The following is a 16,230-nucleotide window of genomic DNA, read 5'->3' as shown; positions in this document are numbered from 1 at the left end:
AAATCACCTCAGCCGAGCCGCAGAGCCCAGTCCAGCAGAGGTGGACTTTCCATTAGGCAAACCTGGGCAATTTCCTAGGGACCCAACCAAAGCTGACCTCCATAGGGGCCCCAACTGTCACAGAAGTAAACGCACAAAAATAGGCTTGATCTTAATTTGTCACTTATGCAAAATTATTGAAAATATCTTTGAGACAAAACACTAAAAAAGCACCAAAACACAGAATTGTATGTCTATATAATGACTTTTGAGGGTCCCATGTTTATATTTCGCCTAGGGCCCCAAAATGGCTAGATCGGCCCCTGCAGACCTGAGACTCCAAGTGATCAGACAGGCATGTTCAGTCCAGTCCAGTCACCACTACAGAGTTAGACCAACACTAAGGGCCATGTACCGTACCATACCGTGCTTACTGCAGGAAGACCACCCGGGCCTCTCCGCTTACACCACATTATTTGTCAAACATGGGCTGTATGCCCGCATTAATCTGTCATCTCTGTCTCTCTCTCACTTTCTTACATTGTGTGTGCGTGTGTGTGTGCGTGTGTGTGTGTGTGTGTGTGTGTGTGTGTATGTGTGTGTTCCTGTGTGTGTTCCTGTGTGTGTTCGTGTGTGTGCGTGTCTGTGTCTGTGTGTGTGTGTTTTCTGCTCAGGCACGGGTAATGGCCACTATTGGTGTAACGCGGGGCCTCGGAGATCACGACCTGAAAGTCCACGACTCCAACATCTACATCAAGCCCTTCCTCTCCTGCTGCCCTGAGGTAACTTCATTTAATAATAATAATAATAATAATAATAATAATAATAATAATAATAATAATAATAATAATAACTCAAGTTCAAGTTCAACTTTATTGTAGCCAAATCAACAGTATAACATACAGTTGTTAGGAATGTGTTTTGGTTTGCTCGCAAATTTCACAACACAAATACACATAGCTAAGACAAAGACAAGAAAACAAGAGGGGCCATGAATAAACAGGGAATTACGCATACAAATAAACATTGAAAAGTGCAATAAGACATAATACAGTACATAGTGCAAGGTAGGCAAGAGGTAGAAGGCCAGGCAGTGGGGTGGCTGCAAAGTGGTAGTGCATGTTCAAATTCAAGTAGCGGATGGCTTGTGGGTAGGTGCTGTCCCTAAACCGTGTGGTGTTGCATGGGATGCTGCTGTATCTTTTCCCTGATGGAAGGAGATGGAAGGAGATGTGAGGTAACGTCATCTCAAACCAAGCACAACACATAACCTTTACATTAACCCGGTAAGACACGCCGTTATAAATTTGCTGTTACCAGAAAGGCAATGACCAAGTCATAGTGCATTTCTAAAGGTCCTGTGTTATATCATAGTAGTGTAGTCCTGTCGGTACATCACATCACTATTGTATGGATCTGTTTGTTTTTAGTGAACTATCTGAGAAGCATATTCATTGCAGCATAAAAACCACCAATTACTTATACACTTGTGGTTTATGGTTGGTGCCGTTGCATCACATGATGTCTGAGCCCAAAAACAAAGTCTTTGACCCACATACATTTGCTATTTTCTATATCAACTGTGTAATATCAAACTACTAGTGTTGTTATTTCATCCACAACAGGACTTCTCCTTTTTACATCTCTGCCCAGAACTAGTTATTGTTTTTCCTGTCTGAGGAAGATCGCGTAGGCTGATGGAAACGTTGCCTGTGTAGAATAATGGGCTATTCTTGGAGCATGCCCAGTGGGTTGAGAGCAATACTCATCACTCTACTCTACTCCAGTTTGCTATGAGATCACAAACTGCAGCTCAGGAGTAGTTAGGCAGACTCCACCAGATGAACTCCAGCTCAGGTCAGCGGTCTAGTTGCCTGATTATCATCGTCTTTCAAATCTCGTATCGAGATCTTGGTCTGACCAAGAAGATCACGAATAATGTTTCCCAAACGGCATGGTTAACCCGCGTCCCTCGGTTTGATACTGGTCAAGGCCAGAAAAGGCTGTGCCGAAGTTTGAACCAAACATTTTCTTAGTCCCAATAGAATGTCTGTGCTTAAACCAAGTCGCTGCCTTGAACACGCCTATACCTGGCCCTACCGTGGCGCAAATGGTAGGGCACTTGTTTGCTATGCGGCCGACCCGGGTTCGACTCCCGGCCCGGGTCCTTTGCCGACCCTTCCCCATCTCTCTCTGCCCACTGACTTTCTGTCACTAACTTCCATATCCTGTCAAATAAAGGCAATAACCCCCCCCCAAAAAAAGAAAGAAGAAAAAAAACACACCTCTACCCAGGGCGCTTGGAGCTGCTCAAAGTTGATTGCTTCCCGACAAAGTGGGTGGAGTTCCCGATTTCTCCGGAGCTCAGAAACGATATTTGCCTTGCTCCTGGAATGGCTAGACGCAACACCGAAGGCGTCACTAGGAGGGCGTGGCCTGGCTAGTGGTTAGGTTAGATGCGGTCGGGTTGTGTTGTACAGATCAGTGGTTTGGTTGGAGGTCAAGTTGTGTTGTGGTTCAGCTAAGGATGGATCCGTAGTGTGGCTTGTGTAGTCCAGGTTGTTGAAAGAGACACTGCAGCGCCGTTTGAGTGTCCGCCCAAGATGATACACAAAGGGACTGAATGGATTTATGTTTGGCCCTGAACAACAACGCGCTTGACTTGTCATCATTATGTGTGTCTGCCCCCCACAGCATAAACCCATGTAGTCCATCTGACTCTTTTTAACAACGCGCATAATATTCAGCGTTCTGTTTTGTCTACAACTCTCCCTCGGTAACAGCTTGATGCTCAGTTGGTCCTCTCAGCAGCATGGGGGGCAGGCTGAGCGCTATGATGAAGTTGTCAATGTGTAACGGGTCAACCTTCTAATGAGCAAGTGTGAAATATCATTATCAACTGATTTCATATCAGAGGTCCTGTCTCACCCCTGTGGTCAGCCATTACTGCATCAATTAAGCACAAAAATAGCTCCAACGTGACGCTTGTTATTGGTTCATGCAACTGTTTGATGCAATTTTTTCATGCAAACAGTGTGACTTTACATAGGTACACCACTACCTGTGGCAGGTGTTTGGTTGTGTTTCGTGCCTTGAGTGGTATAGTGTAGCACGGCATTGTGTATCAACTCGCAAGATGTGATGGTTTCTGGTTTGTGTGTAAACTGTTAGCAAAGCCATGTGTTTCCTTTGCTTCTCCAACGGGACTTCCATTAATCTGTCTCTAATCATAGGCTGCACGAACTGCACACACTAACGCCTTCCTGACCCACCACCACCACCACGTCGGTCAGTCAGTCTGTATACTCATGAACGGCCATCCGGGTACTTTGCTCCTAAATGTGCGTTACGCCCCTTTATGGGTGAAAACAAACCGAACGTCTCATCAACTTACATGCTACATCGGCTTGCATAAACGAACACAGTTCATGCTTCAGCCACGGCTTTTTGGCTATATTATTTGAACAGCCGGCAACACAACACGTTTTCGGCGTGTTGCGCGTGAACAACGGTAGTCTACAGGTCTGTATCTTTCGTTTATTAAACCCCAACATCACCAATTGACTTGCATGGGCTGTTTTCCCCCACAAATGGGCGTAACGCACATGGAAAACGTCACGCCGTTCATGAGTATTAGTCTGGCCAAAGCTCCACCCCCACCCCGTACATCCATCACCAAAGCTCCACCCCCACCCCGTACAGCCATCACCAAAGCTCCACCCCCACCCCGTACAGCCATCACCCCCACCACGCAGGCAGAGCATCAGGCAAGCAGGACAGACACCCTACCTCACGAGACAGACAGACAGACATCCTTCCTCCCCTCACGATGGACAGACACCCCCCTCATCAGACAGACAGACACCCTTCCTCACCTCAAAAGGCAGACAGACACCTTTCCTCACCTCACGAGACAGCAGGACAGACACCTTTCCTCACCTCACGAGGCAGACAGACAGACACCTTTCCTCACCTCACGATGGACAGACACCCCCCTCAGGAGGGACAGACACCCTTCCTCACCTCACGAGGCAGCAGGACAGACACCCCCCCTCAACTCACGAGGCAGATGGACACCTTCCCTCACCTCACGAAGGACAGACACCTTTCCTCCCCTCAGGAGGGACAGACGACCTTCCTCACCTCATCAGACAGACAGACACCCTTCCTCCCCTCACGATGGACAGACACCCCCCCTCATGAAGCAGGACAGACAGACACATTTCCTCACCTCACCAGACAGACACCCTTCTTCCCCTCATCAGACAGACACCCTTCTTCCCCTCACAAGAGACAGACGGACAGACACCTTTGCTCCCCTCAGGAGGGACGGACACCCTTCCTCATGCAGCAGGACAGACGGACACCTTTCCTCACCTCACGAGGCAGGCAGACACTCTTCCTCAATCCTCACCTCACGAGACAGCAGCATAGACACCCTTCCTCACCTCACGAGGCGGCAGGATAGACGGACACCCTTCCTAACCTCACGAGGCGACAGGACAGACACCTTTCCTTCCCGCAGGAGGGGCAGACACCCTTCCTCACAGGTGGACAGACGGACACCCTTCCTCCCCTTATGAAGCAGGCGTGCGTGTAGCCAGAATAGGCGTCTGCGATCACCGCGGGTCTGATTTCCCAACATCTCCCTTGATCTTTTATTCACTCTGCGCAGAGTTCAGGCGCAGTTCAGCCTGCAGTCAAGTCTCCTCGCCGATTTATGCATAGACTTTTTCCCCCGTTTCACTCACTCACTCTCTCTCTCTCTCTCACTTACTTTCTTCATCTCTCTCTCGCTCAGCTCTCTCTCTCGGTCTCTCCACTCTCTGTATCCTTTTGAACTTCTCTCCCGTGGCCGTCTAGCGTTATATTTTTCTGCAGCTTTCTAAATATTCTTTCACAGCAGCAGCGTTAACTGTGTGGCAGGCAGACAGTGTGGTATGGAAGTTAAGGCGCGCGTCCCGACAGCGGCAGTTTAACTGGAGGTCAGAGTGACAACTTCTCCTGCTGTTCAAGTTGCTCTCATCCCTACGCAGCAAGAAAACAAGGAGATAAGTCTTCAAAGTTCCTGTTCTGCGAGGTGGGAGGTGGGGGTTCTAAGAAATCCTGTGTTGTCTAGAGTGCATGTCAGATACTGATATTACTCTGGAAAAACATGGGTGCAGTCTCCACGGTTTCCTTTTTTCAGAGAAACTCTTAAGCCCACTGGTGATGGCGCAATGGCGATTTTGGTGGTGATTGTCTTTCATGGAAAAGAGGGAGTAGTATGGAGGGCCATGTGTCTCTGTGCTGACGAGCAGTTTGTCAGGGCGGCCGGCTGGCTGGCACAGCACAGCACAGCACAGCAAAGCATCCATTCCAGTGTTGTGGAGGCAGCAGCATGTCACAGAGGAAATCAATGGCTGCTCACTCACTCTCACTCAGGCTGCCTGAAGGTGACTCTGGTGGAGGTGATGGAGGAAGTGGGAGAGAGATGGGAGTAGAGTAGGAGGAGGTGGGAGGCAGATGGGTGTAGAAGAGGTGGAGGAGGAGGCAGGTGGGGAGATGTGGAGGAAGTGGAAGTGGAGGTGGAGGGCGTGCGTATAGGGGCGGGTGTGGTGGAAGGCGTGTGTATGGGGGTGGGTGAAATAGTGTCTGCACTTGTGGTCACCGCCATCACTTACAAGTAAAGTGAATGCCAACGCAAGCAGAGAAAGGGAAATTGTGTCAGAACAGAGGGTGGAGGGGAGAGGGGTTAGAGGGGAGGGTGGAGAGGAGAGGAGAGAGGGTGGAGGGGAAAGGGAATGGTGGAATTGTCACTCATGTGAAGTAGTATATCTCACCCACACCTCTAATAAAGAGAACGAGTGAGGGTGAGTATGAGGATGAGTGAGCAATGACCAACTCAGTCAAGAGAAAACTGTTATCAAGCAATTATTACAACACCGTTAACACCGCTAATGCTAAGGCTGTAACGATACACCCAACCCACGATTCGGTTTGTATCACGATATAAGACCCATGGTTCGATACGACCCACGATTTTTGTTTTAAAAAAGGGAAAAAAATAAGAAGAAAATAAATTATGTATAGTATGTATATATATATGCTGGCTTTTTGCATTTACCTGCCTACATTAATTTTGCCTACTAAATGATGTTGCAGATATAGGCTACCACTGCAACCTGTTCCCCAGGTGTTGATAAGGGATATTAGTTCACCAAGGAAAAGTAGGCTTATTATTAATAGACTTAAGTCATGTCATGCTGACATGCTGACCGTGTTTGAGAGAGACAGAGACGGAGAGAGAATGGTCAGGGTTCCAGGTAGGCTATAACAACTGTCTCACATTATTCGTCAAACATGTTGTATAAAGTTACTAACAAAAATGCAACACTTAATTTTGATGTTTAATATTTTTGTAACTGTTTTGATCGTGCAGTAGTGCGCGCACGCTTAAACAAAACTCGAAGTGAACCTTAAGTGCTAGCTACACGGGAATGTTTTTCTATGCCAATGACAACGTTCCCCTGGCCTAACCATATGAAATCTTGTGAAAACGGCGTTCTGGGTAGCCCAAAACAAGTTTTTTGGATAATGGGTTCCAGAGTACGAAAATCGAGTAACGCAGGCGTTTGCGTTGCCATTGTTCCAGCCGAAACGGATTTGTTTACATCTGCGTCACAGCCACATGGCCAAAAGCAGTGAGGTAGGCTATCCTCACAGTGACCACTTTGCGCACAACATTAATTCCATGCACAATGGCATCATCAGACAACTGTTTGTGTGGACTGTGGAGGCTCTCTTTCATTTCTACCACGGTCAATATTTTACGTTTTAAACTGCCCTGTGTGGGTCACTCGTGTTCAAAATCCCCAGTCCATATTTTAATGGGGCCGTGTATGTTAGGCTATCTGACAAAAAAAAACCCTTACAAACACGAAGCAAAGCTTCATATTATCTTTTAACAGCGCACCCAAGCAGTTATCAGCAATGCATATGTCTTTAGAGACTAGTTGAAACAGTCTTAATAGGCAAAAAGGAGGAGACAGAAGCGGAGTGAGCGCGCACAGCAGTCTCCACAAAGGAGGGAGAAGAACCTGCCGATATTGGTCTTCAACACCTTAGTTGAAACTTCTCAAATTAAAAAAGCAGCATAACGTGTAGATAACACAACCAACAGATGTCTAAATGGCAATGATTCGCTACTCTAGTCACTCCACAAGCTACACAAGGTGCCACATGCGCAAAGCTGGTCGCCTGTTTTTCCATGTAGCACTCACTTCAGCATAATGAAAAATAACAACTATGCGTTGCTGGTTTGGAAAACAAGTCGGCTAGCAGCAAATGCTAGTACACATGTTGGGATAAGAAATTCCTTTAGTAACTTGACATGCTCCTTCTGCATCCAAAACATCATACTTAACTAATGAAAGGAGTAAAGACATCAGAGACTTACATAAACTTTGTGAGGGCCAACCAGTTATGTAGACTGTAAACTCCTTGGTGATTGTTCTAATGTCTTCCAAAATATTCCAGACGTTGCAGCATGCATGCTTATTCTTGTAAGAGCAACTTTGTCACGAAGCATGGTGCTAAGCAGCATGATTCAGCACAGTCTGTTGTTTTATCTAACTTGTCTCTGTAGCATCTAGTAATGTTCAATTATGCAGCTTGCACATTCTGATATTCTGAACCTGCTATATGTAGCCTACGCGCTTGCGGAGAGTAAAGCGCATAATAAAACCGTCTTTCGCTTTTTACAAAGGGGGGGAAATGACGCTATTTTTTGTTAAACTATCCGTCGCTTAAAATGGACATAACTTCGGAGAGGCTAGAAATGTATCGTTTTTAGTAATAAAAAGCTGAGATCTTCAGCTTTTAAACAAGCCATGGCGTGTGTCTGTAGATCTAAAACAAAACATGCTGTGTCTGTTTAAAAATAAATAAAAACTTTCTGGCTCTGTCAGAGACTGGTGTAAGGTCCCTGCGTGACAGATCATTTGCATGATAAGAGTATGGGCGATCACGGCCATTAGCGAATACTTTGTTCTCAACAACTTCACATTAAGAAATGTGTATTCTGAAGCAAGCCTGTCATTGTCATCAGGACGTGATCTTTTCACTGAAACATGCTGTGTGGTTGCAACATGGTTGCATATCGGTTTTGAAAAATATCGCGTTGCGGTGTCATCTGGCCGAGGCCTTAAGGGTGGTTTATGCCTCGAGATCAGCGTCCCTGCGTCATGATGCAGTGAGCCGCGCAGTTAACGGAGTGAAGCCCCCCCCATCACGCAGGTACTCTGGGGCACCTCCCCAAAATTGTGTCTCGACGCAGGGAGTGATGCAGACAGCGACGGCGTGAAGGGCGAAAATAGGTCTCTGATTGGTCCTCTCGACCAGCCTGCTCTGTCCTCGAGTCGAGAACAAGCTACTTCCTTGTTCTAACCTTCGTCGGTCTACGGACTGTGAGCTCTTCATTAAATAGCCTAAGTTGCCCGTGCTTTGTCGTTTGATTTATCTACACGAACCAAAGACAACACGTGCGCTTGCAAGTTACGACGCTGAAGTTATTTGGACAGTTGAACAGTGGTTCCGAGGTCGAGGAAACATTCCGCTTCGTGCGACCTATCCTCGACTATAATGAGCCACGTCTTTGTTCTAAACTACGCGCTGGCTGCCAGTGCGATCAAAAATGCACGTGACATAAAGATGTAATGTTTCATTTTCATTGTCGTCGAGTCTGTGAAGCTAAAAAAACAACCGACACGTCTAGGTTACTCTTTGTATTGAAGGCAGTTTGAGCGTGAAATGACATTGCGCAGACCGCGCTTCAAAACAGGGCATAAATCAAAATTAACTGCATCATGGCTGGGACAAGCTCACTCCGTGGCACTGAAAGGAAGTATAACCCGCCCTTTAATGTTCTCACTATGCAACACACACGTTGTCCTTTGTTTGGTTTTGTGATTTGACATTTTGTCAAGAGCGTGAATGGATGCAGACGCTGAAATGGAGCATGTTTTCGCTAGGCAGGCGGTCAATGCGGGAAGAAATAGGCCTAGGCTAATGCTGCCTAAAGCCGGGCATACACTGTGCGATATTTTCACTCGTGGGTCTTAAGCTTCTGCTCACACTGCACGATGGAATTTCACTGTTTAAAAGTTCACAACTCACGACTCACGTCCTCACACTACACGAGCCGACAGTCGGATGCGAGCGAAATGCTCCCCCCGTACGACTCGACAGGCATGTTTCCCCGGTCTGCAGAGGAGGGAACATGCGCACCTGAGGTGGAGATGAGGTCGCGCTCAACAGCAAATCGCACGGCCCTATTAATTTGTGCATGTGAAGTGTCAAATCGGGTCGTAGCACTGCTTTAACTGTGCGATTTACGCACGAGCCACGGCCAGAATTTCAAACCGTTTTGATTTTCTTGCGACCCTGCGATTGCACGATCGTGAGGCGAAATCGCTTGTCGTTACCCCATGTACACTGCACGATGCGAGACTCACGATTGACCTGCGATTGAGCAAGAAATCGGCCCGACTCTCAAAAAGTCGTGCGAGTGCCAAATCGGGGCAAAATCGGGGCAAAAGTCGCACAGTGTAAGCCCAGCTTAATATCCACATCGACCTCAACGTTCGCCTGACTTCAGACACTTCCCTTAGTAGCGCTGATTAAAACCTGGATGATCTGTTTGGACAACCGGATCAAGACCTCCTCCGGACAGACCGGATGGCTGTCATGCATTGATTCGCCAAAGGCGGGTCAGACAGCATTTCATTAATATGTCAACAAAATGGCAGTTACAGCGCGAGAAATTGTGAAACCGGAATATATCCTCTTTAGTTGACTACAACAGCCATTCTCTAATACTGTATCTCAGTTTGCTGTTCAGTCACGAACACTCACTGAGTAAAATGGAACCAACTCCCGCCTCGTCACTCGTCACTCCCTATGTGTGTGCTTCTGACTCTGTTGAGGTCTAGCCTACATTTCTAAATGTTAACAGTACTCTGCCAACGCTTTTACATCTCAGTCTGTAGGCTAGTGACTCTACTATTACCCACTGCGTTACAGCGTACAGACTTTAAAGCCACTGCTGTTACTCCCCTCGTCCGAGTCAGCAGCGGCGCCCTCGGCGACTCGGTGAGACGAATCCTGACTGAGTTGTTGGAAGCAGCGAATCCCCTACGGATTGGATCAATCGCTTAAGTTTCGTTTTTGCCACGAGTGTGCGAGTCGCAAGGCAACTCGGCAGCGGAAGCAAGTGGTCATCTGCTGCTCGCCTGCTGTCTATCCTCCCTGCTCAACTAGACTTCTGCACCCAAATATTTGACTTTTAGTCTTCTTAAATACAAACACACACATTATTTAGGCTATTGCAAAATCAGGAGCATGCCGTTTCACTGCCAAAGGCTCTTCGAGTCGTGGTCGCATGTTTAGTGAGGAGACCCAGGGTCGGATCGCAGCGTGAGTTTAGGAACTGTGACGATTCATAAAGTGAGTTTTGTTGATCAAACTGTCTTACTCTTTGATTTATCGATGTGAATTGATAAATGGGACAACAAAGGCGAGGCGCATAGCCACTTAACGGCAGAAACGTTTTAAAAAAATACATTATTATTATTTATTTTTATTTATTTTAAATAAATGATCCGAGTGATCCGTCTAATCCGGATACCCTCCTTGGAATGATCCAATCCATCCGGACGCCTCAAAGATTCAAGTTAAGCACCTCTATCCCTTAGGCCTATTAGAGCGTATCATGGTTTCGGAATTTGGGCAGGAGGAGCATCTCGCTCTCTCGCTCTCTTTTTCTCTCTCTCTCTCTCCGCTCAACGTCTATCTCCACTCAACATGCATCGGCGCATGCATGAATCAAAAAATCTTCACACGTTTGATAAAGCCTTCTTGGTCTGTTGTTCATTGTGCTTTACCTTTCGACGTTTGCCCAAGTTTTTCGTCTCGCTGAGGTTGCTCAGGCAATTGATAACAACAAATGCACGTGCTGGTTGGACGGAACATTTTATAAGAGATGGGTGAATGGAAGTGTTACCCGCACACGTGCGCCCCTTTTCTACTTGTTTTTTTAAGCGCATAGGCTATGCAAACATTTGCCTGTAGCCTATCCTGCTGTTTTCTAGACTGAAGGGTAACAACTTTGAAAGGGCGCATCGCGATTCTGCGAGGAAGGTTCGCGATAGGGGTTTGTGGGTCTGCGTACCGCGATTCCTCGGTTCGATGAAATACAGCCTTAGCTAATGCAGTTATGAAGATGACAAATATCACAAAAATAAAACATTAAGAGTATGTATGCAATATTAACATGTGTCCATCATCTTGATCATTAAATAAGTGTTTGCCCTGTTTTTTATAGGCCTACTTTGATGGTTTCTACAAACCAATGATTTCATAGAATAGAAAAACAGGATAGGGTTTGAGACTGGCCAAATCATGCTTTCATACAATCATATTGATTTGAACATTACGGACGAAAAAGATATGTCCTTTCCTCAAAGGCTTCTCCAATTTCTTGACATCTTCAAAATAAAATAGCTGTTATTTGTGTTCTTGGCAGGTGAAGGTGTACCCCCTCTCCCAGTTTGAGCACGGCGCGGATGACGTGTTGATACTGGCAACCGACGGCCTGTGGGATGTGCTCTCCAACGAGGAGGTGTCTGAGGCTGTCACCTGTTTCCTTGGTAACTGTGACCCTGACGATCAGAACAGGCAAGTTTTTCCAACCAATAACCACCAACCACCACCACAACTAGCCACCACCACAGGCCACACGCTGCGTCTACACCCACAGTGATATTACCGCTACAAAAATACTACTCTGCTTTGGTTTGTTTGGGATCTAAAAATTGAATGGAGGGGGCTAACTTGTAGTAAATTACACACAGACAACATTTGCGATGATTCATGAGTGCCTTGGCCCCTCTTCTGTGATTCCTAAACTGCAGTAGATATTTTTGAGTTGTGTGGTGATGGCTGAGGGGTTTCCCATGTGTTCCACACGGGGAAAATACCAGTGTTAAATTAACTCCTAAAGAGTTGAAATCAACTCCATTTCAGATAACATTTTGTCCCACTCATAATAGGGTAAATTTTACTATTTGGTCACTGTAACATTTTAATAGTAAATTCTACTTAATATTTTGTAAGTATCAACGCTGGGATGTGAAAAAATAATGAACACTGGTGGCACCTGGTGCATCTTGCTGCAGAATTGAAATTACACATGCCCACCTGCTAAATTTTACACTGACTTTTGACTTCACTGTTACGGTAACTTGACATTTGAAACATTCTGATGATTTTAGATTGTTTAAACAGCATTTTATTAAAAAGTGTCCCAATTTACCTGAATCTACCCTACCTGGATATGTTTATGGTGCTGTTTCGACATAGCAGGATATTTTTGAAAACGCATTGATTTTGGCCTTCCGTCTCCACGGAAACAGAGTTTTAAAATCCACATATCAAAAATCTGGCTTTAAAAATATCTCATTTAGGGGTTAAAATGCACCTGTTACAATTAAGTTTTTATTTTTTATTCACATGTTGCGTTACCTCACCTAAACAGTAGAAAATATCCACATTTAAAAATATCCGGCTACATGGAAACAGCACCTAAGTTTAACACCCCATCTTACCTGTGCAGGTACACTATGGCAGCCCAGGACCTGGTAATGAGGGCGCGAGGGGTGCTGAGAGAGCGGGGCTGGCGGATCGCTAATGACCGCCTGGGCTCCGGAGATGACATCTCCGTCTACATCATCCCGCTGCTGTATGGTAACAGGCAGACCTAGCCGACACTGACGCGACAACCCGGGAGCTAGGGATGCAGGAGGGCAGTGAAATGGCAGCCTTGTGTATACAGTACCTACCACCAGGAGCTGAGGGCCCCTGAAGTCCTGTTAGAGTCTTCAAAATGGCCGACAGCGCCTTCAAGGCCGCTGACAAGATACGAACGTTCGACCATCAACGCACCTCACCTGGCGCAGGGTAGCCTAATACATTTCCCATTCATTTGTTTGTCAACACGGAAGATCTCAGGATACGCGTCATGAGAGAACCTCTTCAGTGCCACCATTTTGTATCTTTTTGTTTCCAGACTCGGTACAGATGTCAGAGCTGCTGAAGAACAGTATGTAATATACTGCTAGCCATTTTTTTTGTACCATTCCTGGACTTATGCTGTTTCTGCTTGCTGCCCAGAGAGGGGCTATGAGCATGCCTAAGCGTCGGCTGATCGTTTATTTTAAATGTGAGATGATGCACATGAAAAAAAAGAAAGAAAATTGGGCCAAGGTGATACGTATTTATTGATTTTGCAGTTTAACACAGGATTGTTAAACAAACATTGTGAATATATATAAGATTCCCTCATCAAAAATAAGACTTGAATTATTGTACAAACATCTGTTTTTATTTCAGATCGCTTAAGCAAATGTGTGAAAGATTGTTTCACCGAGTGTCTGTACAGATATTAAAAAGACTAATCAAGAGAGTTGCTTACAAGACATCAAGATGGCCCTCCCTTCCTTCTCTCTCTCTCTCTCTCTCTCTCTCTCTCTCTCTCTCTCTCTCCAAGTTAGAGTGGCCATCTGCTATGTGTAAATTTCCACTGACACTAACCTAAACACTGCTGTCAGGGCGCTGGTATACTGTTATACTATGGCTCTCATTTGGAAAGGAGAGGAGAGGAGAGGGTAGGAGAGGGGAGAGGAGACAAGAGGAAAGGAGAGGAGGAGAGGAGAAGAGGAGAGGATAGGAGAGGAGATGAGAGGAGAGGAGTGGGGAGAGGACAGGAGAGGAGAGCAGAGGAAAGGAAAGGAGTGGAGACAAGACGAGACGAGACGAGACGAGACGAGAAGTGAAAAGAGGAGAGCAGAGGAAAGGAAAGGAGAGGAGAGGATAGGAGAGGACGGGAGAGGAGAGGAGAGGAGGGGAGAGGAGAGGAGCGGGAAGAAGACGAGAGGAGAGGATAGGAGAGGAGATGAGAGGAGAGGAGTGGAGAGGACAGGAGAGGAGAGGTGAGGAGAGTAGAGTAGAAAAAGAGGAGCGGGTCAGGTTGTGAGCATGGCTGAGTGCTGCCTTCATACTGTGTGGGGGAGCGGTGATTACGCCGTGTATACTAACACTGCTCTCCTACGGAGTGTAAACTTAACACTGCTCATGTATACTTAACACTGCTGTCCTGCAGCGTGTATACTTAACACTGCTCTCCTAGTATACTTAACACTGCTCTCCTATGGAGTGTATACTTAACACTGCTCATGTATACTTAACACTGCTGTCCTATGGTGTGTACAGTATACTTAACACTGCTCCCCTACGCCGTGTATACTTAACAATGGTCTCCTACGCGGTGTATACTTAACACTGCTCCCCTACGCCGTGTATAATTAACACGGGTCTCCTACACTGTGTATACTTAACACTGCTCTCCTACGCCGTGTATACTGCGGAGTGTATACTTAACACTGCTCTCCTACAGCGTGTAGTATACTCAACACTGCTCTCCTATGGTGTGTATACTTGACACTGCTCTCCTACGAGGTGTATACTTAACACTGCTCTCCAAGTGTGAAGCTGCTACAGCCATTACTCATACTTACTGTACTCACATGCCACATGCATGCCGCCAATCAGCAGCCAGCGCTCTCTGGATCCCCTTTGGCCAACCTAATGGCAGTATGCGCTCTCTGGATGCCCATTGGCCAGCCTAATGGCAGTAACAGTATGCGCTTGCCTTTGCACGAGTTACCATATAGGGACATGAATGGCCTTACGCTAACTAAGGTGGCATAATGTTTAATGGCATGCATCCTCTCTACTCATATGCAGTGTAAGGTATGTCCAATAGGAAGCCTTCCCTGAGGTGATAGAGTCAGTTTGAACTTCACTTCATATTTAAATGAAAGTTGGAGAAGACTTAATAATTGCGCGTCACAGCGGATAGCAAACTAGCCATTAACCCATGGATAATAGATGTTAATTTTGACCAATGTGTCTATTTGTAGGGTACGTTCTATCGGTTGTTGCCATTTTTTGTTGTAAGAACAGCACACAGTGTATCACATAGCCTACTATTGTACTGTAATTAAGATATTACTTGCGCTCTTATTCATTCATGTCATTACACACCGATTTTGATTTTATTAGGAGAGTCCTATTAGGAGTGGACTGTTGACAAAGACATTAATTTATAATTTGCAACATGTCATGTAAGTTACCACACTACTGTTTATAAACAGTCATTTACAAACTTTTTTATGATTTCAAAGTGACTATTACTTGGTGCCAAATAGACCCATGGTTAAGCATTATGAAGTGTCATACAGTTCTAGGTAATTGATAGTTTTCTGTTTTTTTATAGCAACTCCATTAAGGAATAATGTAAGGAAGCGATGTGCAAGCAACTAATATTAAAATAATACTTATACAACTGGAAGCTTCTGTCAAGTAGACACATTGGTTATAATTAACCAATAATTACCCAATAAGGTAATGGCTAATATGCTATTTATTTAGGTACCATGTTAGATAGAGCTACCGAAATGATGTACTGTATGTGTGAACAGACAGCACAAGTGGAATCTTGTATTTTTTTCATGCATGGATATCTGGTATTGCATGCTTGTTTTTCCGAGACATAATGATATAGTATGGGGTTAAACGTTTTAAACATAATCTCTTTGCATTTATATAACCGTATAGGACAATCCATGTGTCGCTTCATTGAGCTTTATGTTTCATTACACAAAGCAAATTGATGCTTCACCCCTGAAGCGTTAATGCAAATGAATTACCTTTGATGTTTTGGGACAGTCAGTGCTACATGTTAAATAAGCCAAATGCAGAGAGACTGGCATTGCAGAGTCAGACAGCTCAAGATAAAAACATCATAATGTTTACGAAGTGATGTTCTTGTCATTCCATGACATCAATATCTCACCTAGGGGCAAGGGTAACTTAAATAGACATCAATCCTTTTCATAATGTAAGCTTAGTATCTATGTATGTAGTCGACAGTGCCGAACGTACCATTGCATACAGACCAATGCATGTAGTAGCTAATAATGATTTGTTCCCCCCAGCGCTCTTTGCAATAGTTATGGTTATTGATGCAGCAAGTGCAGGACTGAATTGAATCCTTTGCTGAGGATCAAAGCGTGATCATAGTGGGATTCCTTCTGCTAATCCATGCAGACATGTTTCTGTCATGGAACATTATTGGTTTCATGTTTGTAGTGT

At 45.5% G+C, this 16,230-nt stretch overlaps 1 protein-coding gene across 1 annotated transcript in view; it reads left to right on the top strand.

Annotated features, from left to right (window-relative positions):
- Window positions 1-13,734, top strand: part of ppm1h (protein phosphatase, Mg2+/Mn2+ dependent, 1H) — a 75,776-nt gene extending 62,042 nt beyond the window's left edge. The window contains exons 8-10 of the mRNA XM_063196688.1: window positions 654-761; window positions 11,543-11,694; window positions 12,632-13,734. Coding sequence (XP_063052758.1) covers window positions 654-761; window positions 11,543-11,694; window positions 12,632-12,779 — 408 coding nt within the window. The 3' untranslated portion in view covers window positions 12,780-13,734. The remainder of the gene's footprint in view (window positions 1-653; window positions 762-11,542; window positions 11,695-12,631) is intronic.
- Window positions 13,735-16,230: the final 2,496 nt, after the last annotated feature.

This window comes from Engraulis encrasicolus, chromosome 4 (genome assembly GCF_034702125.1).
Source record: "Engraulis encrasicolus isolate BLACKSEA-1 chromosome 4, IST_EnEncr_1.0, whole genome shotgun sequence".
NCBI classification, from domain to species: Eukaryota; Metazoa; Chordata; class Actinopteri; order Clupeiformes; family Engraulidae; genus Engraulis; species Engraulis encrasicolus.
Note: the sequence above shows the minus strand (reverse complement) of the source record. Positions and strands in the feature narration are given on the sequence as shown.